Here is a 24,522-nt window from a genome sequence, read left to right as displayed (position 1 = left end):
CAGACAACGTTTTTGGCCTCAACTACTTTCTATAGGAGTGAATTCCACACATTCACCACCCTCTGCGTGAAGAAATTTCTCCTCACCTCAGCTCCAAAAGGTTTAACTTTATCCTCAAACTGTAACCCCTAGTTCTGGACTTCCCCAAGACTGGTTAGCAGATAAAAAGCTAAGAGTTAGCATAAATGGGTATTTTCCCGATTGGCAGTCAGTGACCAGTGGGATTCTGCAGGGATCTGTGCTAGGCACCCAACTGTTCACATTATATGTAAATGATTTGGAAGAGGGAACTGAATGTATTATCTCCAAATTTGCAGATGATACAAAGTTGGGTGAGCTGTGAGGAGGATGCAGAGATGCTTCAGCGTGATTTGGACAGGCTGAGTGTGTGAGTCTCTGCGTGTCAGATGCAGTATAATGTGGATAAATGTGAGGTTATCCACTTCAGCAGCAATAATAGGAAGACAAGTTATTATCTGAATGCCTGCAAATTGAGAGAGGTGAATGCTCAATGAGACCTTGGTATCCTTGTGTATTAGTCACTGAAAGGAAGTGTGCAGGTACAGCAGGCAGTAAAGATGGCAAATGGCATGTTGGCCTTCACAGTGAGAAGATTTGAGAATAGGTATATTTTACTGCAATTGTACAGGGTGTTGGTGAGGCCACACCCAGAGTATTATGTGCAGTTTTGATGTCCTTCTGAGAAAGAATGTCTTTTTTGCAGAGGAAGTACAGCAAAGGTTTCCCAGGCTGTTTCTTGGGATGGCAGGTCTGACATACAAGGAGAGACTAAGTCAGTTAGGATTATATTCACTGGAGATTAGAAAAATGAGAGGGGATCTCATATAATTTATAAAGTTCTAACAATGTTAGACAGAGTAGATTCAGAAAGAATGTTCCTGATGGTGGGAGAGTCCAGAACTAGGGGTCATGGTTTGAGGATAAAGGGTAAACCTTTTAGGACTGAGGTGAGGAGAAACATCTTCACCCAGAGTGGTGAACATGAATGAAGTAATTGAGGCCAAAACACTGCGATTTTAAGAAGAAACTGGATATAGCTCTTGGGGCCAAAGGGATCAAGGTATCGAATTTGATGATCAAACATCACAATGAAGGATGGAGCGGGCTCGAAGGGCCGAATGGCCTACTCCTGCTTCTAGTTTCTACAGTTCTACGAATCTCCTCTATACCTCCTCCTTCTCATCCTTCCTACAGTGAGGTGACCAGAACTGCACACAGCACCCCAGCTGTGGCCTAACCAACGTTCTGTATAGCTCCATTACCTCCTTGCTTTTGTACTCTGTGTCACAACTGATAAAAGCAAGTGCCCCAAATGCCTGCGTAACCATCCTATTCACCTGCTCTGTTGCCTTCAGGGATCTGTTAATAAGTACCTCAAGATCCATCTGCTCCTTGGTTAATAAAAACAAGTATCCCAAATGCCTTCTGAACCACCTTATCTACCCGTCTGACTTCTTCAGAGGTCTAAGGACATGCACAACGTGGTCCCTCTGATCCTCTATTTCCTAGGGTTCCACCATTCATTGTATATTTTCTCGCCTTAGTCCTCCCAAAACGCATCACACTACACTTTTCAGGGTTGAATCCGCTTGCCAATGTTCCGCCCGTCTATATCATTCTGTAGTCTAAAGCTTTTCTCCTCGCTATTTACCACACCACCAATTTTTGTGTCATCTGTGAATGTACTTATCATATCTCTAACATTCACCTCCAGATCATTAATGTGCACGAGAGACAAGGGACCCAGCACTGATCCCTGTGGAACATCACTGGACACAGGCTTCCAGTCACACTGTAACCACCACCCTCTGCCTCCTGCCAAATTACCCTAGATCCCATGGGCAATTTCTGTTTTCAACAGCCTCCAATAGTGGGAGCTTGTCAAAAGCCTTCGTGAAGTCCATGCACGTAGACTAAATCAGTTGCAATGCCCTCACCTACACCGGTAGAATGCTACAGAAGGCTCATTAAGTCAAATGTTACAGGCTAATCAAATCTGTCTGTTGGGAATGAGTTTCCTCAGTTGATGATTTGTCCCTGTTCTAACAACTCTGTTTACAGAAAGTGGCAGCTTCCTCCTCCTGTTACACAGTATCAGTACATCATTACAAACTGGCCATCCAGCCCAACTGCCCCAGCCCCTGAATCATCTGGAGCATATTTTACCCTGCTGTCAAATCCATTTACCCCCTGTACCATCAGAGAAACACAATCTTGATGGTTTCTGCTTGATTTCTAACCCTGGAGACAAATTCCCCAACCCTCAACTCGCCGCTTCTCCTGGTCTCTGTCCTGAATTTCCAACATTTCATTCCTTATTGCTCCTCACCTACTGAAAACAGTCTAACTTCCATCCATCCTGCTAAATGTACAACACCACCAGGTTGCTGTAATCTGTGTGAGAAGTGATGAAGATCAATGTTTGGGTGGGTTTACTGTCTTACAGTTCCAACACTTCAGCCACTGTTTGTTTGGGGGTGATTCTGATTCTGAAGTCCACACAGGGACTCTCTTCTCCCAAAATCAGCCACTCCGGGGCATTGTACATGAAACATATAATTTAGAACATAGAAAAACTACAGCACAAACAGGCCCTTCGACCCCCAAGTTGGGGCGAGCATATCCCTGCCTACTAGGCTTACTTATAACCCTCAATCTTACTAAGTCAAGAAGTCTATGGCTTCAAGTCCTTTGCCTGCCATTTCTCACCAGCTGAGCATTAAGGAAAGCATAAAACATAAATTTATTCTTTCAATATAAACTTTACAGTCTGCAGATGTGTTCCAATTCAGATCTTTCAAAAGATAAATAAAAGCATCACCAGTCTTGATTTGAATCAGGCCTTGTTACCCCAGCAACAGAGCTGGATGGATCCTAACAGTCTGTTTAACATTCTGGTTAAGTTTGAGCTCTGAGTGCTGACACTGAGTAACTGTGAGCCAGAGCTGAGCCAAGAATGCGGCATTGGCGCAGAGTCAGTATTGTCATGCCTGCACAATGTAACGCTCCAAACTGCACTGCCCAGTCCTTTAGAAAGAGAAAATGGTCCGATCGTAGTTTAAACCTAGCCACAGCTCCCAACCAATAGCTTCACTCGCTTTGTTTTGCCTTTTATGCGTTATGTGCACATCTATTTAGGAGCAGAGAGGAGCTGGATGATGGAAATGTTAAAGCAGCCAGTGGAGGAGAGGTGATCTCACTGCTCATTAACGGCCACTCCAATAACGCACAAGCTCAATAACAAACGAGCTCTAACCCCACTGAGGCACAAACTCCCCATTAATGACATTTCTCATCGGCAATGTGGTGACAGATCCGTGCAAAGCAGCAGGCTGACAAATTAGCACAGTCACACACGTGTACAGTGACATACACATGCACAGAGAGAGAGAGAGAGAGAGTGTGAGTGTGTGTGTCGCGTGCGCACACCCGCCCCCCCCCCACACACAGCGGCGCGCGCGCACCCCCCCACACACAGCGGCGCGCGCGCACACCCCCCACACACAGCGGCGCGCGCGCACACCCCCCACACACAGCGGCGCGCGCGCACCCCCCCCCCCACACACAGCGGCGCGCGCGCACCCCCCACACACACAGCGGCACGCGCGCACACCCCCCACACACACAGCGGCGCGCGCGCACACCCCCCACACACAGCGGCGCGCGCGCACACCCCCCACACACGCAGCGGCGCGCGCGCACACCCCCCACACACGCAGCGGCGCGCGCGCACCCCCCCACACACAGCGGCGCGCGCGCACCCCCCCACACACAGCGGCGCGCGCGCACACCCCCCCCACACACAGCGGCGCGCGCGCACCCCCCACACACACAGCGGCACGCGCGCACACCCCCCACACACACAGCGGCGCGCGCGCACACCCCCCACACACAGCGGCGCGCGCGCACACCCCCCACACACACAGCGGCGCGCGCGCACACCCCCCGCACACAGCGGCGCGCGCGCACCCCCCCCACACACAGCGGCGCGCGCGCACACCCCCCACACACAGCGGCGCGCGCGCGCACCCCCCACACACAGCGGCGCGCGCGCACCCCCCCCCACACACAGCGGCGCGCGCGCACACCCCCCACACACAGCGGCGCGCGCGCACCCCCCCCACACACAGCGGCGCGCGCGCACACCCCCCACACACAGCGGCGCGCGCGCACCCCCCCCACACACAGCGGCGCGCGCGCACACCCCCCACACACAGCGACACGCGCACACCCCCCCACACACAGCGACACGCGCACACCCCCCCACACACAGCGGTGTGCGCACACCCCCCCACACACAGCGACATGCGCACACCCCCCCACACACAGCGACACGCGCACACCCCCCCACACACAGCGGTGTGCGCACACCTCCACCCACCGCGACGCGTGCACACCTCCACCCACTGTGACGCGCCCACCATAACACACCCACACACAGTGACACACATACACATACACATACACAGAGTCTCTCTCTCTCTCTCTCACACACACACACACCCACACACAAAGTTACATACACACACAGTGTAAGCTTATTTTAACTTACAGCTACGTAATTACCAACTTTGAGCCACATAACATAAACAGAGCAATCAGAAGCCATGTTTGGAAGAGCATAAATCATGGTACATAATTATGCAGCAAGGGAATAGATGGCAAGTTAAACAGTAGACAGACTCTGCAGCCTGATATTTACACTCCCACGGCACAACCCCAAACCCAGAAATACCACACACTTACCCTGCTTGTTGGCCGCCATCCTACTTTAGTAAGAGGCTTAAGGACACTAAATGGCAGGAAGAAATAGAGAAAAGACAGAGGCCAGGAACGGAGCTTGAGTGCAGGTTTGGACATACAGCTCAGCTGGCCTAACCTGCGTCGCAATGCCAGCTGGGGAAAATGTAACCTGTGGAATTATACATACACAGCTTGTCAAGCAATGCAACAGCCCCAACATAACGGCACACCCCAAATACAACTTCCGAGACAAAAATCACTCTGCTCAGAGCTTGATGTTAGCTGGCCTGAATGCTGAGACTCACGCACACTACTTTTTGTTATTTCACACCTCGTTTTACTTTCTTTTATCCCCAGACCAGACTCCTAAAAGAAATCCACATTTGTGCCAACTCGGAAAATGGATGATGATGGTGGGAATGAATTTTAAAGGGTCAGGATTTAAAAGCTTCCGCCTATCCAAGCCCACTCTCAACAGGTCCTCAAAGTTTCAGAGACGGGAAGACAATGCGAGAAGCAAATTTACAATCAGGCTGTAGCACCAATATGGTGGAAATGGTTTTGGTTTAAAATTTATTCCAAGTTTCCTATATTCCTGTAGCATTGCCACTTGATTAGTTTACTACTCTTATCATTAATCTGATTAACACTGCTCCTTGCCAACTTTAATGAACCTTGTTCTTTGAGGGTTTATTCAGCAGCAGGACACAAGGTGCAGGGCGGGATTCCAGGGATTTTACACAGGTATTATCCCACCATGTTGTCTTGACCCTCCCAAAATTGCAGACTTGGGCAAATTAGACCGACAAACATGTCTCTACTGAGCAGAATGTCAGGACACTAGGGAAGAACTGTAAAAGCAGTCACTGACCCTCTAGAGAGACCCCAAGAACCAGACGACTTTGGCAACTCAGAATTGTTAAGGCAATGAATGGCCTTTGTCCCTGCCAACAACACACTGCCAATCCCTGCAACTATGACAGCAAGAGGGCTGGGGTGTTCTACGTTGATACGATCACAATTACACTGTGCCCACCTTTGGACACACACTGATAAGCATGACAGCGAGAAGAGAGGAGACTGCGCTATAATGACGTGAGGTGAAAGAAAAGCTTTAGTTTCTAAGTCGATTCCAGGAAAATCAGGAAACTTTTCGATCGCAGTGGAGATTAGAGGTGATCTCATTGAAGTGGTCAACAATTTTGATCAAACAAATCAGAAGAGAAGTTAATCCCTCTGTATGGCAGGGCTTGCTGGAATACCAAAGAATTGAGAGCTGAAATACATTAGAATGTCAGTGTCCAGTGTCAACAAACTCAACAACAGCAGCTTTCAAAAAAAGGAAGTGAATATAAATAGGTGGAGGAATGGGACTTGTGGTTACCTGTCTGAGTTAACACAGGCATGATGGAATGGCTTTCTGCTACCGTTGTGGCCAATTTTTAAGCCAAATTCCGTTTGATTGAACAGCCCCCCCAGCAACCACTGAATCAGCTGTGATCACCATTGATGGGCGGCGTGAATTAGCTTTGGTGCCAAGCTGGCTAACTTGGGGAGACCACGGAGAGGCTGCTGGACTGTGAAACTGGCAGGGGGATAGTGCTGAGGACTAACCACCTCATCCCATTTGATTTTGTGCTATGTTGTGGGATCCAGCCAGAAAGAGACAACGAGCTGCTTCTCAGTCACGACAAACCAACACAGTCAGCCAACTGCAGATTGCTAGGTCATTGAGTGCATCTGAGACGGAGTAAGATAGGTTCTTGATCGACAGGAGGTTCAAAGATTACAGGCAAAAGGAGGGAGAATGGGGTTGAGAAACATATCAGCCGTGATTGAATGGTGTTGCAGACTAGATGGGCCAAAGGGCCTAATTCTGCTTCTATATTTTATGGTCTCATAACAAGGCAGCTGCTTCTGGCCTCTATTGGAGCAGCAGTAAATGAGGGGGGGCGTCTCATTTGTGAAGCAGGGAGTAGTGAAGTGACCTACAGTACATGCATGGAAGTTTCTCCTGCCCTTAAGCCACTGAGGAGCAGCTCCAGACACAAGCTCTGCCCCCAGTCCCTGGCCAAGGCAGAGGTTCCTCATGTGAGAGCTTGGACAGGATATCCAGCTGTGGCAGGCAGTGCAACCCAACTCATGCTGGTCTTTGCCCAACGCCCTCCAGCGGATGTTTGACAGTAGTCAGGAGTGAAACACTGGTACACTTTTCCTCTCGTGTGCCTAGAAATGCTGAGGCCAATTATAAAGGACAGGGGTTGGGGGAGGAGAGAGAGGAGCTTCATATCCACTCCCCCCTCCCTCCAGGCAGTCTTGAACACGAGAAGAACAGCCCATGGATTACTGTGACCGCTGGATGAACAGAGGCTTTACAGTATTGAGTGATGGAACAGAACATGTTAAGTCAAGTATGTTCCCTTTAAGCTATAGTGAATGACACACTGTGCCCATAGATAAATTAGAAGCAGCTAATTAATTTTGAAGAGAGAGTAGAACAAATGGGCACCAAGACTGCAGAGACAGGCTGGCACACTGGTGACCGCAAAATGTCCCTAGCTACTTTATACTGTTCAATGTTTGTCACTTGTAAACTCAGATGTACTTCCTCAGGAACCAAATTTGACCTCATGGTGACTCTGGGTTAACTGATAGTACAGGTAAAAAAATCAAACAGCACAGCTGGAAATCCAGGATCTCCCGCTGCAAACTGAGATTTCTAGAGAGGAAGTTTGCAAGCAGTGTAAAATCATAGGATAGGATCCCTACAGTGCATAGGGAGGCCATTCAGCCCATTAAGTCTGCACCGACCACAATCCCATCCAGGACCAATCTTCATAACCCTACGCATCTACCTTAGCTAGTCACCCTGACACTAAGGGGCAATTTATCATGGCTAAATCAACCTAACCCACACATCTTTGGACTGTGGGAGGAAACCAGAGCACCCAGAGGGAACCTATGTAGACATGGGGCGAACATGCAAACTCCGCACAGTCACCCGAGGCTGGAATTGAACCAGGGTCCCTGGTGATGCGAGAGAAATGGGTGAAGGTATACCCTGAGACTGGATCGACACCACAGGACAGGAGGATTCATTAGTGGCAGAAAGAGAACAAAACTGATGAGAGATTTCACAGTCACTACATCTGGGGGTCGATGTAAGGCTGAGAGCAACTTGTCCACCCAGAGGGGCTAGAAAGGCAACAAGAAAAAAGCTCAGTTATTTTACCTGAGGGGAGAGGCTGGTCCTGGGCAGAGGAGAGTGAAAGGGACAGGGAAAGGGAAAGCAAGAACCACAGGGCTTGGGGGGAAGGGAAGAGGCTGAGTGCGGGTCTGCTGAACAGGCTGTGAGTCAGGGATGAGAGGAGTAAAAGAAAGGGCCCAAATCTTTGCCTGGTACAATTTGGATAATTTTTTCTCATTCAATGATTTAATTTTCAAATTCATTAATAAATACATCTACGGCTTTCAAGGTCAGTTTAACATCAAGCCCCATTGCAGACAAGAATAACTTGCCAAAACAGATTCGCGAGTTATGACATTTCACATTGTCCTAAAAACACTAGGCACAATCAAATAATGTACTCCTGACATCGTACAACTGCCAGTTAAACACTCTGTAAAGAGACAATGTCCTCCTGTACAATCCAGGAGATCCACATCTTTAAACAGCGAGTCTCAGCTCAAGAAATTCTATCGGGAACAGGAGTTGCTGTGTTTTGACACCAGCCCAGCAGGGGCTGAGTGTTCAATGGGTTAAAGCATTGGAGGATTGAAAAGCGGAAAGAACTTTGAGCAACGCAGTTTCATTCTGGGGCCAAAGCAACTGAAAAATCCCCAGCATGAGCACATTGAGTGAGAAGTGCCTAATGCTCTCCGGACATTCTGCTTTGATACATAAACAACCTGCAGAGGAGAAGGGCGGTGGGAAGCAAGAGCAGCCGCACTGAGGGAGGACACCACTTCAGGAGGGTACTGCATCTTAACGGAGAAGGGGAATCAAACATCTCTTCCCAGACTGATCATCAATGTGGCCTGCCTCGACAGCTGCAGCAGTGTCAGACTCTCCTCCATTTTAACCCACACCATGACACATCCCTTCAATTCCCAGCGTAACAGTCCCTAGACGTCTCTGTATCAGATGAGGGCTCTTTACCCTCTCCCCAGATTTTACTGCTCCCACCTCATCACCATTCCTCAAATTTTACTGCCTTAAATCACTCATTAAATCAGGGCATTAAAAACCCCACTGATCACTTTCCTGCTGCTTACCTTCCTGAACTGTCAAGAGGAAATACATTCAGCATCACTCACCAGAAACGCACCATCGCTGCTTGACAGTGCACACTTGCTGTGCACTCATTTAGCTGTGCTTCCCAAAACAAGGGTCATTTCCCTCCCTCCTCTCTCTACTGCAGAGAATACCCGGCCAATCATCAGCTAGCAACATCACTGCATAAGAACACCAATCCCTGTCTCCTGCATCCCTCTCAGCATCAAACTGATAGCTTTACAAGCAATGAATCACAGCTCTGCCTTTGCTGTTCTGCGCATCTCCTGCATACACCCTCCCCACCAACCCCCCGCCCCCAACTCCCGATAAATAACTTCCTCTGGCATTCTTCCCATCAGCCTCCTGCACTTCCCCCACCCCAGATAACTTGTGATGGCACCTACCCAAATCATCTCCCCCCACATAACTCCACAGTGTACCCCTCTCCCTGCCAGCTAACTCCAGCAGCTTCATTCTCCCTCCCAGCTAATTCATTGTGTATCTTTGCCATCCCAGCCAACCCCAGCAGGCACCCTCGCCACACCAGCAGGCACCCTCGCCCACCCAATCAACTCCAGCAGGCACCCTCACCCTCCCAGCCAACTCCAGCAGGCACCCTCACCCTCCCAGCCAACTCCAGCAGCTACCTTCTCCATCCCAGCCAACTCCAGCAGCTACCTTCTCCATCCCAGAATCAATGCAGGCTGCCAGCTGCTCCATTGCAGCATGTAACGGTGGAGACTGGGTCAGGCCGGGGCTGTAGGTTCTGCAGGTCCCATTACACACAGAGAGATATAAAGAGATATCCTGCACAATACCTGAAGCGCGCTCGCCTGCTAGAGCCAGCAGCATTAGACAGCACCGAGCCATCAGCTTCTTGCAGTTCTGCCTGGCTTGCATCGGTGCAGCGGGATCTCCGGACATGAATTTTAACTCTGTGCAGGTTGTAACATGTAGCGGTAGTATTATGCAAAGACTGACGACATCTCACCATTTCCCTCCGTGCAGCGCCGCGGGCTGCTGCTGCTGCGGGTTTGATTGACACATTGACCCGGGGATCAGCGGCTGGATTTCCCCGGGAGGGCGGGGCCACACCACACCGGAACTGACGTCAGCCGCGCGCTGACCCGCCTCCGCCACTTCCGCCCGTCACCGGCGCGAACGGCAGCTGGGAGCCGGCACCTGGAGACAGAGAGAGGCCCGGTCACTGCACCGCACACGGGGCCCGGGGCCCGGTCACTGCACCGCACACGGGGCCCGGGGCCCGGTCACTGCACCGCACACGGGGCCCGGGGCCCGGTCACTGCACCGCACACGGGGCCCGGGGCCCGGTCACTGCACCGCACACGGGGCCCGGGGCCCGGTCACTGCACCGCACACGGGGCCCGGGGGCCGGTCACTGCACCGCACACGGGGCCCGGGGGCCGGTCACTGCACCGCACACGGGGCCCGGTCACTGCACCGCACACGGGGCCCGGGGCCCGGTCACTGCACCGCACACGGGGCCCGGGGCCCGGTCACTGCACCGCACACGGGGCCCGGGGCCCGGTCACTGCACCGCACACGGGGCCCGGGGGCCGGTCACTGCACCGCACACGGGGCCCGGGGGCCGGTCACTGCACCGCACACGGGGCCCGGTCACTGCACCGCACACGGGGCCCGGGGCCCGGTCACTGCACCGCACACGGGGCCCGGGGGCCGGTCACTGCACCGCACACGGGGCCCGGTCACTGCACCGCACACGGGGCCCGGGGCCCGGTCACTGCACCGCACACGGGGCCCGGGGGCCGGTCACTGCACCGCACACGGGGCCCGGTCACTGCACCGCACACGGGGCCCGGTCACTGCACCGCACACGGGGCCCGGGGCCCGGTCACTGCACCGCACACGGGGCCCGGTCACTGCACCGCACACGGGGCCCGGTCACTGCACCGCACACGGGGCCCGGGGCCCGGTCACTGCACCGTACTCCACCCACGGCCCGGGGCCCGGTCACTGCACCGTACTCCACCCACGGCCCGGGGCCCGGTCACTGCACCGTACTCCACCCACGGCCCGGGGCCCGGTCACTGCACCGTACTCCACCCACGGCCCGGGGCCCGGTCACTGCACTGTACACAGGGCCCGGTCACTGCACCGTACTCCACCCACGGCCCGGGGCCCGGTCACTGCACTGTACACAGGGCCCGGTCACTGCACCGTACTCCACCCACAGCCCGGGGCCCGGTCACTGCACCGTACTCCACCCACGGCCCGGGGCCCGGTCACTGCACTGTACACAGGGCCCGGTCACTGCACCGTACTCCACCCACGGCCCGGGGCCCGGTCACTGCACTGTACACAGGGCCCGGTCACTGCACCGTACTCCACCCACGGCCCGGGGCCCGGTCACTGCACTGTACACAGGGCCCGGTCACTGCACCGTACTCCACCCACAGCCCGGGGCCCGGTCACTGCACCGTACTCCACCCACGGCCCGGGGCCCGGCCACTGCACCGTACTCCACCCACGGCCCGGGGCCCGGTCACTGCACCGTACTCCACCCACGGCCCGGGGCCCGGTCACTGCACCGTACTCCACCCACGGCCCGGGGCCCGGTCACTGCACCGTACTCCACCCACGGCCCGGGGCCCGGTCACTGCACCGTACTCCACCCACGGCCCGGGGCCCGGTCACTGCACCGTACTCCACCCACGGCCCGGGGCCCGGTCACTGCACCGCACACCCACAGCCCGGGGCCTGGTCACTGCACCGCTATCAGCCCGGGGCTCAATCACTGCACTGCACCCATTACTGCATCCAGTCCAGGGCCCCGTCACTGCACCACCCAGGGCCCGGTCACTGCACCACACACCCAGCCCAGAGCCCGGTCACTGCACCACCCAGGGCCCGGTCACTGCACCACAACCCAGCCCAGAGCCCGGTCACTGCACCACCCAGAGCCCGGTCACTGCACCACACACCCAGCCCAGAGCCCGGTCACTGCACCACCCAGGGCCCGGCCACTGCACCGCACGCCCAGCCCAGGGGCTGTTCACTGCACCACACGCAGAGCCCAGGGGCCGGTCACTGCACAGCACCACTTACAGCCCGTAGCCTGGTCACTGCATCGCAACCAGCACTGCACTGCGCACAGCTCGGGGCCCAGTCACTGCACCACACCCAGCCTGACAGGGTACTCGGCACCTCACCAGCTTCTTCACCTCAACTACGCCCCCCCCTCCCCGAGGGAACAAGTTACACATCCCTCAGGTGTTCACAAGAGGCAGCCATTCAGCCCATCCAATTCTCTGCTGACTCTCTGTAGGCCAGTCCAATCAGCCTGTCACAAAGGAGGCTATTCAGCCTATCCAAAACTATGCTGACTCTCTAGATCAATCCATTCAGTCCCATTCTCCCCCCTGCCCTTCAGAGTTTATTGCCCTCAAATGCCTATCCAGCTTCTCTCATTCCCCCGACCTCACTGGCAGCGAGTTCCAGTGTTAACACACACTGCATAAAATCCTTCTCCAACATCTTCCCTGCAAGTCTTGTCCAAAACTGTAACTCCATATCTCCCCTGCTCCTCCTCTCCAGAGTCCTCGTACAATCAACTAATGGGAACAGCTTCTCTTTGTCTGACTGTTCTAAACTTGTTCAAACTTTTACACATTTGTCAAATCTTTCAAATCACCTTTGCTCTAAAGAACCTGGATTCCCCAATCTAACCTTGTAGCTAAAATCTCCCGATCCCTGGAACCATTCTGGTAAATCTCCTCTGCAGAACCCTTAAGTTTTTACTATGGTGACCAAAGCAGGACACAATATTCTGGTTACTGCAGGTAAAGAAGTTTATCATGAATTTTTGTTGGACTTATTAAATGTATACCCACTTCACAAACAGAAATATTTTCTCTCCTATCCCCATCTCAGCCCTCCAAGGAGCTCAAATCAGATGACCCCTCAACTTTCTTTTCTGGAGAAAAGCACCCCAGCATATTCAAACTTTCTTGACATTTATAACCTCAGTCCTGGTATCGTTCGTGGAAATTATTTTTGCACTTTCTCCAGTGCTTCTACATCCAATGTATTTCCAAGTCTCAGGGGGATTATCAGAGTAAATGAGGGTTATGGGAATAGGGCCTGGGTGAGATTGTGGTTGGTAGACTCGATGGGCCGAATGGCCTCTTTCTGTACCGTAGGAATTCAATGATTCAGCTACAGAACAATATTGTCTCTCTAACTCCCAGGGTATTATTGCTGAATGTTGTATGAATTAATGTTGACTTTAGACACCCCCCCGCCCCCAAATTATGAGCAAGAAAACAAAATGATCACAGCCTGCTGCGAACATAAGATTCTTTCGCCCATGTAAAAAACAGCACTCTGAGGGGAAGATGGATAGGTCTTTTAAGACATGTACAGTACAAGGAATGTGACAAAAGGTTAACTGATTGGTACTCCTCTGAGACCCAGGCTGAGTGACTCTCACGGATGTTTGCATGACTACCATACTTCAAGCTATGATTAAGTGTACCCCAAAAGAGAGCATCAGAGTTCTGGGCCTGAACTTTCCCACCCTCAGGTGGTGGGTATGGAAAATAGTATGTAATAGGACAGCAAACACAGAGGGATGGCTCCCCGACTTGTTTGGCCTTTTGGCAGCAGAGCATGGGGAGACTGCTAACTCAATGAACGCCCTGTCACAGGGATTGGGCGAGAGTCATCAGATTTGAGAGCTCTGTGCTCCACTGACTGGGCCACAGGATGGAAAGCCCCTATGTCGCGGCCCCAATGATTCTCCCAGAAAGCTTCCTGCTCCATTCTCTAGGGTCTGCCACCATTTCCCACTCTGACTGATTACATCATTTTAACTCATGTGGGCTTGGGTGGCACAGTGGTTACTTCTGCCTCACAGCACCAGGGACCTGGGTTTGATTCCCGGCTTGGGTCGCTGTCTGTGCAGAGATTGCACGTTCTCCCTGTGTCTGCGTGGGTTTCCTCCAGGTGCTCCGGTTTCCTACATTCTGAAAGGTGCTGGTTAGGTGCATTGACCTGAACAGGCACCAGCCCGAGGCGACTAGAAGAATTTCACACTGATTTCATTGCAGTGTTAATGTAAGCCTTACTTGTGACTAGTAAATAAACTTTATCTTTACCCTCCGCTTTGAGATTTCTATCTGTATCAGCAGCACCCATCTCAGTCCTCAAAAGGTGCCAGTCCTGTAATTGGGCAAGCAGCATTAGGTTCCTGTCCACTATCCTTAATAGGACAGCAAACACGGAGGGACAGCCAATTAGGAAATCATAGACTGGAAAATAGTTCCTCTGGTCTGGCTCCTGGCAATTGTGGCCTCAGGAAGCCTGGCATTTGGTCTAGATGTTGGGGTGCCCTGAAGCCCACAGGAAAATGGCGAGCTTTACTGTGATGAACAGTGAAGCTCAGAGCAGATTCTCTCCTCCTCAAAGCCCAGGGAACCAGGGCTAATTGCAATGCCCCCAACTCCACTCACTCAAGAATGACTGACAGACTGAGCTCATGCTAGGGTTTGAATCTTCCCAGTACTTGTGTATCACATCAATTTTGCTGCTGGATTATGTATGGCCTGGGGCAGGTCTAAACTCAGATCCTCAGAACCTTGCTGCCACCTCTTGCATCCTGGGATCTTGTCCGATCTTCACATGTGGACAGCAGGAGGCTACTCTGCTGTGGCAACATCACAGCCAGGGCTAAATCATTTCTCATCCAAGATGTAGGCAAACAATTCAGCAAGGAAGGTGACCACCAAGAAAGAAACTTGTAAACTTCAGTCCATCCCAACAAATTACAATTAATATTTTCTAATATCAAACATTGACTAAACCTTTTTGTTTAGAAAATTTACTTAATGGGCTGTGAAGTGCTTTGGGAAATCCTGAGGTTGTGGAAGATGCTGTAGGAATTATTAAGGTGTGTTATGTAGACAATAGAGGTCACCATTTGCACACAGCAGGACTCCACAGCCAGAAATAAGAATTTTTTTTAGTGATTTTGGTTAACAGATAAATACTGGCCAGGACACAGGTGAGAACTCCCTCCCCTTCTTTGAATTATGTCCATGGGATTTTTCATATGCACCAAGAGGGGGGCCAGCACAGCACATCGTCAATACTGCACCGAATCACAAGTGTTAGACTAGATTACGGGTCCAAGCCTCTGGACTGGGGTTTGAACCCATCACCTTCTGACTCCAATGCAACAGTGATACTGAATTAGTCACAGCTAACACTTCCAGGCACAAGAACCCGTGCTGGATATTCCCTTCCCTAAAACAAGGGAGTGAAAGTTAATGTCTCAATATCATCCTGATTAGCTGCTAGATCAGTTTATATATATCGACACAGATATCAGGTTTCAATGAAGGGGCAGCGCTCCGAAAGCCAGTGGCTTATGCTACCAAATAAACCTATTGGACTTCAACCTGGTGTGGTGAGACTTCATACTGTGATCAGTTTAAGGCCAGGGATGAAAGCTGGAATTATTAAATGGCTCTCAAGATGGTGTATTTACTCACTCACTGACAGTGGAAGCAAATATATTCTTGAAGAAACTTTTTAAAAATAATAAAGATTAGTTTAACTAGTTAAACAGATCAGCAGTCAGGACCAGAAATTCCAAACCCTGGATGCTTTTCTTTTTTTTGGGGGGCAGCATAGTGGCACAGTGGTTAGCACTGCTGCCTCACAGTGCCAGGGTCCCAGATTCAATTCCAGCCTCGGGTGACTGTGTGTGGAGTTTGCACATTCTCCCTGTGACTGCATGGATTTCCTCTAGGTGCTCTGGTTTCCTCCCACAGAGCAAAGATGTGCAGGTTAGGTTGATTGGACATGCTAAATTGACCCTAGTGTCAGGGGGATTAACAAGGTAAGTGCGTGGGGTTGCGGGAATAAGGCTTGGGTTGGACTATGGCCGGTACAGACTCGATGGGCTGAATGGCTTCCTGTACTGTAGGAATTCTATCCTATTCTGTGATCCTGGAATCAAATCCAAGAGTTTTGTTTCATGAGTGCTTTAATATGCACCAAGCAATTCGTTCTTCCTTGCGTACATAAGAACATAAGAAATAGGAGCAGGAGTAGGCCATCCAGCCCTTCGAGCCTGCCCCGCCATTCAATAAGATCATGGCTGATCTGTCGTGTCTCAGTTCCACATTCCCGCCGTTCCACAGTTCCGTAGATTCCAAGAATGCTTCCAGGATATTTCAGTAGATTCTGAGCAACTATAAAAGTGTTTATTAGTCTGTGAACAATACACATGATTCTAATAAATGAGTCCTGACAAAAGAACTTCAGACCATAGGTTTCTGATGAGAGATGGCAATCCCCTTTGGTCCTGAGCTCAAAGATTTCTCACCACCTGTCATCACATTTCATTGGGCTCTATAATCAAACCAAAGTTTATCTGCATGAAGTATTTTAAAAAAAGCTAGAAGTTTATTTCTGCTACAGTGTATTTACAGAACATATTTAACTTTAAGAATGGTCTTTCTGCTTTTGTGGATGGAAACTAAAGCTAAAATGGTTTCAGTCCCAGGAACGGGTGTGCCTGCTTTTTAAGCGTCTTTGATGTAATAAAAGATCGCAAGATGCTTCACAGGAGCATTTTCAAACAAAATTGGGAGAGGTAAGGAGGGCGAGGATGAGGAACAGCAAGATAGAGGGATTTATAATGCACAGAGAGATAAGATATTGAATTACGCCTGCAAAATTTGAACTTTTTCTATAACGTAAGGACTCTTTTTAGAATAAAAGCATTGTATTTTTTGAAGTAATCGATGAAACTTTGGTGGCTGATCACTAATACAGTAAAAGTTAATTTTTAGCTAAAGAGTCTGCTATCTTGAAGCACAATTTACTCGCAATTAACTCACTTCTATCTGAGCAACTACAGAAGGGAGAAAACTTTCACTGCGTTTTTGCAGCACAGGATAGGCTCAGGCCAGTCTGACTCATCGACCAGTTAACTTCACGTGATTGCAGACAACACCGACTTCTAGAGCCAGCTACCCAAATTATAAAGTTTAAGTTTATTTTATTAGTCACAAGTAAGGCTTACATTAGCACTGCAATGAAGTTTCTGTGAAATTCCCCTGGTCGCCACACTCCAGTGTCTGTTTGGGTCAATGCACCTAACCAGCACGTCTTTCAGAATGTGAGAGGAAACTGGGACACCCAGAGGAAACCCACGCAGACACAGGGAGAATGCGCAGACTTCGCACAGACAGTGACCCAAGCCAGGAAGCGAACCCAGGTCCCTGGCGCTGTGAGGCAGCAGTGCAAACTACTGTGCCGCCCTTAACCGCAACATTAAAAAAAAATGCTTGAATGTCTTTCCTCTGAACACAAGTTGCAATTAGAAGAACCCCAGAATTATGAGAGCTTTATGCTGTATCTAATCCAAGCTGCAGCAGTCCTGGGTGTGTTTTGCTGTTAGCGTTGGGGAATTTTTACTCTCTATCTGATCTGTTTCTTTTAAATGATTCTGCGAATGATGTGGCATTGTAGACAGAGTCTTACCCTGAACCTAACCTGTGCTGCATGTGAATTAAAACAAAATAATGGAGGAGCTACTCAGCAGGTCAGGGGGCATCTGAGAGGAGAAACAGTGACAGCATTTGCAGGTCAAGGTGACCAGTGAACATACTCCGCTGAAAGGTCATCTTCACACGAAATGTCAATACTGTAGATGATGTTTGAACTGCTGAGTATTTCCAATATTTTGTGTAATTATTTCAGACTTGGTGTCCACAGTATTTTGCTTTTCTACTAATGTGCTCGTATACACATGCCCGGGTCATGTTTGATGGGTCAGTGTAGAGAAAACCTTATTCTATGTCTAATTCACAGCGTACCGCTCTTTTGAATGTTTGATGTGATGGCATAGAGGGACTGTGAGGATTCAGATGAACAATTTTAATGCACAGGAAAACTTGAGAACAGGAGAAGGAGAGGGGGATCTTCAGTAACTACTCGGCAGTACAGGTTGCCTAAAAAGGCTGTATTTACAGATTATTTAGTGTCGGGAAACGCTACGTGATGAACAGAAGTTGCTGCTCAGAGATCTCAGTGCATTCTTCTGTTTTATATCACAGGAGATGGTAATCAGCTAATTCTGTACTAAGGCCGCACTTGGCACCTTCAAGGAAGTTACTGCAGTCAGTCAACACATGTTCTTGTGGTTGGTGACTAATGCAGGCAGGAACATCCAAACGGAAATATCTGCTCCCTTAAACAGAATATCTGAAATTCAGGCATGGCTTGATCATTTACAGGGCGATTTCTCCCATGGCTCAATTGCTGCAGCAAGCATATGTCTGAAGTACGATTCTGGCCTTAATTCACACCTTGAACCTCAGCTGGGGGGGATGGTAGGGATTCGGCTATCAGCCTCAGTACCCTGGCTTAATTAAAAAATGAAACCAGTTCACTGTCACTACTAGAGTATTGGAGGAGAGATACACAGGCTTGCATTCATACAGCACCTTTCACAACCACAGATCATCCCAAAGTGCTTTACAGCCAGAGAGTACTTTTGGAATCTAGGGGGTGGCATGGTGACACAACGGTTAGCACTGCTGCCTCACAGCACCAGGGATCCTGGTTCAATTCCTGGCTTGGGTCACTGTCTGTGTGGAGTCTGCATGTTTTCCCCATGTCCACATTGGTTTCCTCCCAGAGTCTGAAGGACATGCACGGTTAGGTGGGCTGGCCATACTAAATTCTCCCTCAGTGCACCGGAACAGGCACCAGAGTGTGGCAACTAGGTGATGGCAGGATGAGGCCCGATGGATCTCAATCAGCCCAAGAGTGACCAGGCACTTCCTCCACCCCCTCACAAAATTTCACTCAGCTCAGGGATGGGTGGGAAGGTGGCAGGAAGAGCACCCAGCAGATTTTACAATGTTAATAACAGGATTTTCCATTGTGGATGGCACGGTGGTTAGCATTGCTGCCTCTCAGCGCCAGAGACTGGAGTTCGAATTCCAGCTTGGGTCAGTGAGCGAAGTTTGCACGTTCTCGCTGTGTCGATATGGGTTTCCTCTGGGTGCTCCAGTTTGCTCCCACAGTCCTAAAAACGTGCCAGTTAGGTGCACTGACCATGCTAAATTCTCCATCAGTGTAACTTGATCTGAGTTTTTCGAGGAAGTGACGAAGACGATTGATGAGGGGAGGGCAGTGGATGTTGTCTACATGGACTTCAGTAAGACCTTTGACAAAGTCCCTCATGGCAGACTGGTGCAGAAGGTGAATGGGATCAGAGGTGAACTGGCGAGGTGCATACAGAACTGGCTCGGTCATAGAAGACAGAGGGTATCAGTGAAAGGATGCATTTCTGAATGGAGGGCTGTGACAAGTGGTGTTCCTCAGGGATTAATGCTGGGACCTTTGCTGTTTGTAATATATATATATAAACGATTTGGAGGTTTGATTAGTAAGTTTGCACAAAGGTTGGTGGATTTGCAGATAGTGATGAGGACTACCAGAGGATACAGCAGGATATAGATCGGTTGGAGACTTGGGCAGACAGATGGCAGATGGAGTTTAATCCAGACAAATGTGAGATAACACGTTTGGAAGGTCTAATACAGATAGGAATTATATAGTAAATGGCAGAACTCTTAAGAGTATTGATAGGCAGAGGGATCTGGGTGTACAGGTACACAAGTCACTGAAAGTGACAACGCAGGTGGAGAAGGTAGTCAAGAAGACGTACGGCATGCTGGCCTTCATCGGCCGGGACATTGAGTTTAAAAATTGGCAAGTCCTGTTGCAGCTTTAAAGAACCTTAGTTCGGCCGCACTTCGAATAAGTGTTCAATTCTGGTCACCACAGTACCAGAAGGATGTGGAGGCTTTGAAGTGCGTACAGAAAAGATTTACCAGGATGTCACCTGGAATGGGGGGCATCAAATATGAGGAGAGGTTGGAGAAACTTGGTTTGTTCTCACTGGAACGACGGAGGTTGAGGAGTGACCTGATAGAAGACTACAAGATGATGAGAGGCATGGATAGAGTGGATAGTCAAAAGCTTTTTCCCAGGTTGGAAGAGTCAATTACTCGGGGGCATAAGTTTAAGGTGTGAGGGGCAAGGTTTAAAGGAGATATACGGGGCAAGTGGTGGGTGCTTGGAAATCGCTGCCGGGGGAAGGAGTGGAAGCTGATACGATAGTGACTTTTAAGGGGCATCTGGACAAATACATGAATAGGATGGGAATAGAGGGACATGGACCCCACAAGGGTAGGGGGTTTTAGTTAAGTCAGACAGCGTGGTTGGTGCAGGCTTAGAGGACTGAAAGGCCTGTTCCTGTGCTGAATTTTGTTTGTTCTTTGTACCCGAACAGGCACTGGAATGTGGCGTCTAGGGGATTTTCACACTTCACTGCAGTGTTAATGTAAGCCCACTTGTCACACTAATAAATAAACTTTACACCATTAATAATGGTGGAAATGAAGCAGTCAATTTACTCACAGCAAGCTTCTATAAACTGCAATGATGGGGGAAGAATCAGCAGCTTCTGGGAGATGGGCGGGGGTCAACCGTTTTGGGAAGACGGGGAGGAGACAATCAGCAGTTCCAAGGAGATGGGGAAGGGAGAAGTGGCAGTTTCTGTAGAGATGGAGGAGGAGGGAGCGAGTCGATAATTTCTGGGGAGGGGGCAGAGATGACAGTTTCTGGGGAGAGGGGGGAGAGAGTTGACAGTTTCTGGGGGTGGGGGGGGGGGGGGGGCGGGAGTGCGAAAAAGAGTCAGCAGCTTCTGGGGAGATTGAGAAGGAGAGAATTGAAAGGTTTAGGAAGGGAGGTTAGGAATTACAGGTACAGCATAGAGAACATTTCAGTTGTGGTTACAATGATAGAACCTGCCATCTTAAAGCAGAGATTGAGAAGTTAATGAAAGCAACTCAGAGGCAGGCTTCCGGCAAGTACTGCTAGCATTGATTGGCAATTAGATAACCTTTCAGTTTCAATTAGCAAATATCACCAGATGTTGCATGAGAGCAGCTAAATGACAGATACCAGTCACTTTGGTAGTAAATATCCCTCTGATAAACAGATCTCCCCACAGCAGAACAGCTCAGATTGGGAACTCTCCAGAGGAACGGTGGAATTGGATTACAGCAAAAGCCAGCTATATTTCCAATAAAATACTTTCTTCTATCTTCAGCAGTATGTTGTCCATCTCTGCCAACTCTCCCCTTTTGCCACTTAGACTCATTGATGCTTTGTAAACAAAGGAGACTCAGCCATCATCTTTGGCTCTCGCCACAAGGTCTGTACTTCCACCCCAAACTCACACTCCTCAGTTAACTTCTCAGAGTGTCCGCAATGATGGTGATCTGTTTAACCCCCAAGCTAAGCTTTCAACACTATAATTATCATGAAGACCACCCAGTTTAACAGGTCCTATGATTTTGCCTCAACATATCTTCTGACAAAAATCAAATAGACACAACATGTAATTACAAGGTTAAAGGGGTCTTATCACAAGAGAGGAATGATTGTTCAGTTGTACAGAGCTTTGCTTAGACCCCAACTTGTGCAGTGTAATCGAGGGCACGGCACTGCACCACAGGGAGGAGAGATATTGGGCTTGGGTCACACCAGAATGATGCCAGGGCTGAAAGAGATCAAGTTATGGGGCCACTTAGTTTGTACTATATTCCCACTGATCTAATCAGGAGGTTTTAAACAACAAACGGTAGCATGCATGAAGCCTATTTTCCTTTCGTGGGGGTCAAATCTTCAAATTAAAAAGTGAAGCCATTTCAGAGCTAGATCAGGTTTTTTTCCCCCCATACGAGGGATTGTGAAAATCTGGAATACTTTCTCCCAAATACCATAATTGTTGGCTCAATTGAAAATAGCAAAACCGATCAATAAATTCTTATTGAATACGTCAATGGATTTGGATTAAAGGTGAATAGAGAGTGTTGAGATGCAGAACATTAACATTGTTGTGTTAATGGCACAAGTTTGAGGCGTTAACGAGCCCACTCCTGGTCTAGGTTCCAGACAGTATGCTGTTGTTGCCTTGCCCTCCCCTCCATTTTCTATCCTTCGGAAATCTCAGCTCCTCCTAAACCTTGCTGCTGTATCCTGCCTGACACCAGACCCTGCTCACCTATCACTGCTGTGCTCCCCAACGATATCCCCACTAATGCCCACAAATTTACAATTCTTATCCTTGTGTCTAAACCCTTTCATGACTCGCCCTTTCTTATCTTTAATATCCTTCCATCCTCACTCTCCTCTCAACTAACCAGTGGTTAGCAGTACTGCCTCACAGTGCCAGGGACCTGGGTTCAATTCTGGCCTTGGGTCACTGTCTGCGTAGGTTTCCTCCGGATGCTCTGGTTTCCTCCCATAGTCCAAAAATACGTGGGTTGACTGGCCATGCTAAGTCGCCTTTTAGTGTCAGGGGGATTATGAGGGGTTATGGGAATAGGGCCTGGGTGGGACTGTGTTCAGTGTAGGCTTGATGGGCCGAATGGCCTCCTACTCTGTAGGGATTCTATTCTATGAACTCTCCGTTCCACTCATTCCAGCCTCCAGTGCATTCCCCCAGCCTTCACTCCACCATCGTTCAGTGTTCAGATGCCAAGGACCCCAGATCTCTTCCTCCCATTAATCTATTTCTTGATTTTTTTTTCTTGAGGCCCTCACTTAATTCTTCAGCCAAAATTTTTATTCACCTTTCCTTTGTTTTAGCATGCCCAAGATTTCGGAAACATCTGAGCCAGTCCTTTCTTGCTTCAAAGACACTATCAAAATGCAATTTGTTGTTTTAAGTCTGCCTGGACTAACACATTCAACACTAATGCCCACTCAGTTTTCCACATTTTCTTTGCACAAGCTCTCACCAGTGGATCCCCACGTCCTTGCAGTCTAATTTAAAAGGTCATCATCCTTGCCTTTAAGTGGCTCTCTGGCTGGCATTCCCAGCTCAACAATGCCCATTACCTCAGTTCATCATTTAGCCATTTGTGTGCCTTCAAACACCTTCAGAAATCTCTTTGCTTTGACTCCTCCTTCACCTTTCATAAGTTTAATTAAGAATTGCCTTTTCAACTGCTTTCTCAGCTCCCCCCATTAACTCATTGTACACTTTTTTTTTGCTTATTTATTAGTGTCACAAGTAGGTTTACATTCACACTGCAATGAAGTTAGTGTGAAAATCTCCTCGTCACCACACTCCAGCGCCTGTTTGAGTACACTGAGGGAGAACTTAGCATGGCCAATGCACCTAACCTGCATGTCTTTCAGACTGTGGGAGGAAACCCATGCAGACATGGGGAGAACATGCGAACTCCACACAGACAGTGAGCTAAGGCCAAGGATTGAACCTGGGTCCCTGGCGCTGTGAGGCAGCAGGGCTAAGTAGCGTGCTGCCATGCTAACACATTCGGTATTCCCTGTCATTTGCCCAATCTGGAAGGGAGTTTGCAAAGTGTTCTTGGTACCAGGAGTTTCCTCCATGTTTATCCTTGGTATAAATGCAATTTGTTTGCTTCACAGCTCCAGGGTCCTGGGTTCGATTCCCAGCTTGGGTCACTGTCTGTGTGGAGTTTGCACATTCTCCCTGTGTCTGTGTGGGTTTCCGCCAGGTGCTCCGGTTTCCTCCCACAGTCCAAAGATGTGGGGGTTAGGTTAATTGGCCATGCTAAAATGCCCCTTAGTGTCCTGGGTTGTGTAGGTTAGAGGGATTAGTTGATAATATATGAGAATAGGGCCTGGATGGGATTGTGGTTGGTGCAGACTCGATGGGCCAAATGGCCTCTTTCTGCACTGTAGGGTTTCTATGATCTTTTATGATCTTCTAAATAAACAGCTCAGATTGTGTTTTCATTGCAGGTTTTTGGGTTCTTTATTCTCAGGTTCAAAACAAAGACTTTTAAAACAAAAATTGGATTTTTTCAAGGCCAAACATCCCTTACTACATAAACAATTATCACTATTCGTCACTCAGTATTTTAAAGTTCTAAACAAAAACTATTTTGTTTCAATGCAAAGTTAAAAATGAAAGTATCTAAAATAAGCAAGATCTGGAGCAGTTTAAAATATTCTGAAAACATTGCAGGGTTATACCAAGAATGATCATGCAGTGAAAGATACCAAGGAAATTTGGCACGTCAGCTACGACTCTCGCCAACTTTTACAGATGCCCCATAGAAAGCATTCTTTCTGGTTGTATCACAGCTTGGTATGGCTCCTGCTCTGTCCAAGTCCACAAGAAACTACAAAGGGTCATGAATGAAGCCCAGTCCATCATTCAAACCAGCCTCCAATCCACTGACACTGTCTAGATTTCCTGCTGCCTTGGCAAAGCAGCCAGCATAATCAAGGACCCCACGCACCCTGGCCATACTCTCTTCCACCTTCTTCCATCCAGAAAAAGATTAAAAAAAAAGTCTGAGGACACATCAGCCGACTCAAGAACAGCTTCTTCCCTGCTGCCATCAGATCTT

The 24,522-nt window shown here is 49.5% G+C and overlaps 1 protein-coding gene across 5 annotated transcripts in view; it reads right to left on the bottom strand.

The window, feature by feature from the left end:
• Nucleotides 1–24,522, bottom strand: part of pisd (phosphatidylserine decarboxylase) — a 124,291-nt gene that overhangs the window by 21,904 nt on the left and 77,865 nt on the right. Inside the window, exons 2-3 of one of the 5 annotated variants that reach the window (XM_080208539.1) lie at nt 9,859–10,222; nt 4,768–4,933 (exon numbers count right to left, since the gene is read on the bottom strand). The exons of 1 other annotated variant lie outside the window; for it this stretch is intronic. In XM_080208539.1, coding sequence (XP_080064665.1) covers nt 4,768–4,933; nt 9,859–10,034 — 342 coding nt within the window. In that variant the 5' untranslated portion in view covers nt 10,035–10,222. Of the gene's footprint in view, nt 1–4,767; nt 4,934–9,039; nt 9,163–9,858; nt 10,223–24,522 lie in introns of those variants that run through there. 3 more of the 5 variants (XM_080208541.1, XM_080208543.1, XM_080208542.1) reach the window with 3 other exon arrangements.

The sequence above is a fragment of the Carcharhinus amblyrhynchos genome, chromosome 20 (assembly GCF_965287045.1).
Source record: "Carcharhinus amblyrhynchos chromosome 20, sCarAmb.v2.hapA, whole genome shotgun sequence".
NCBI lineage: Eukaryota > Metazoa > Chordata > Chondrichthyes > Carcharhiniformes > Carcharhinidae > Carcharhinus > Carcharhinus amblyrhynchos.
This window is presented reverse-complemented; position numbering and strand designations above follow the sequence as displayed.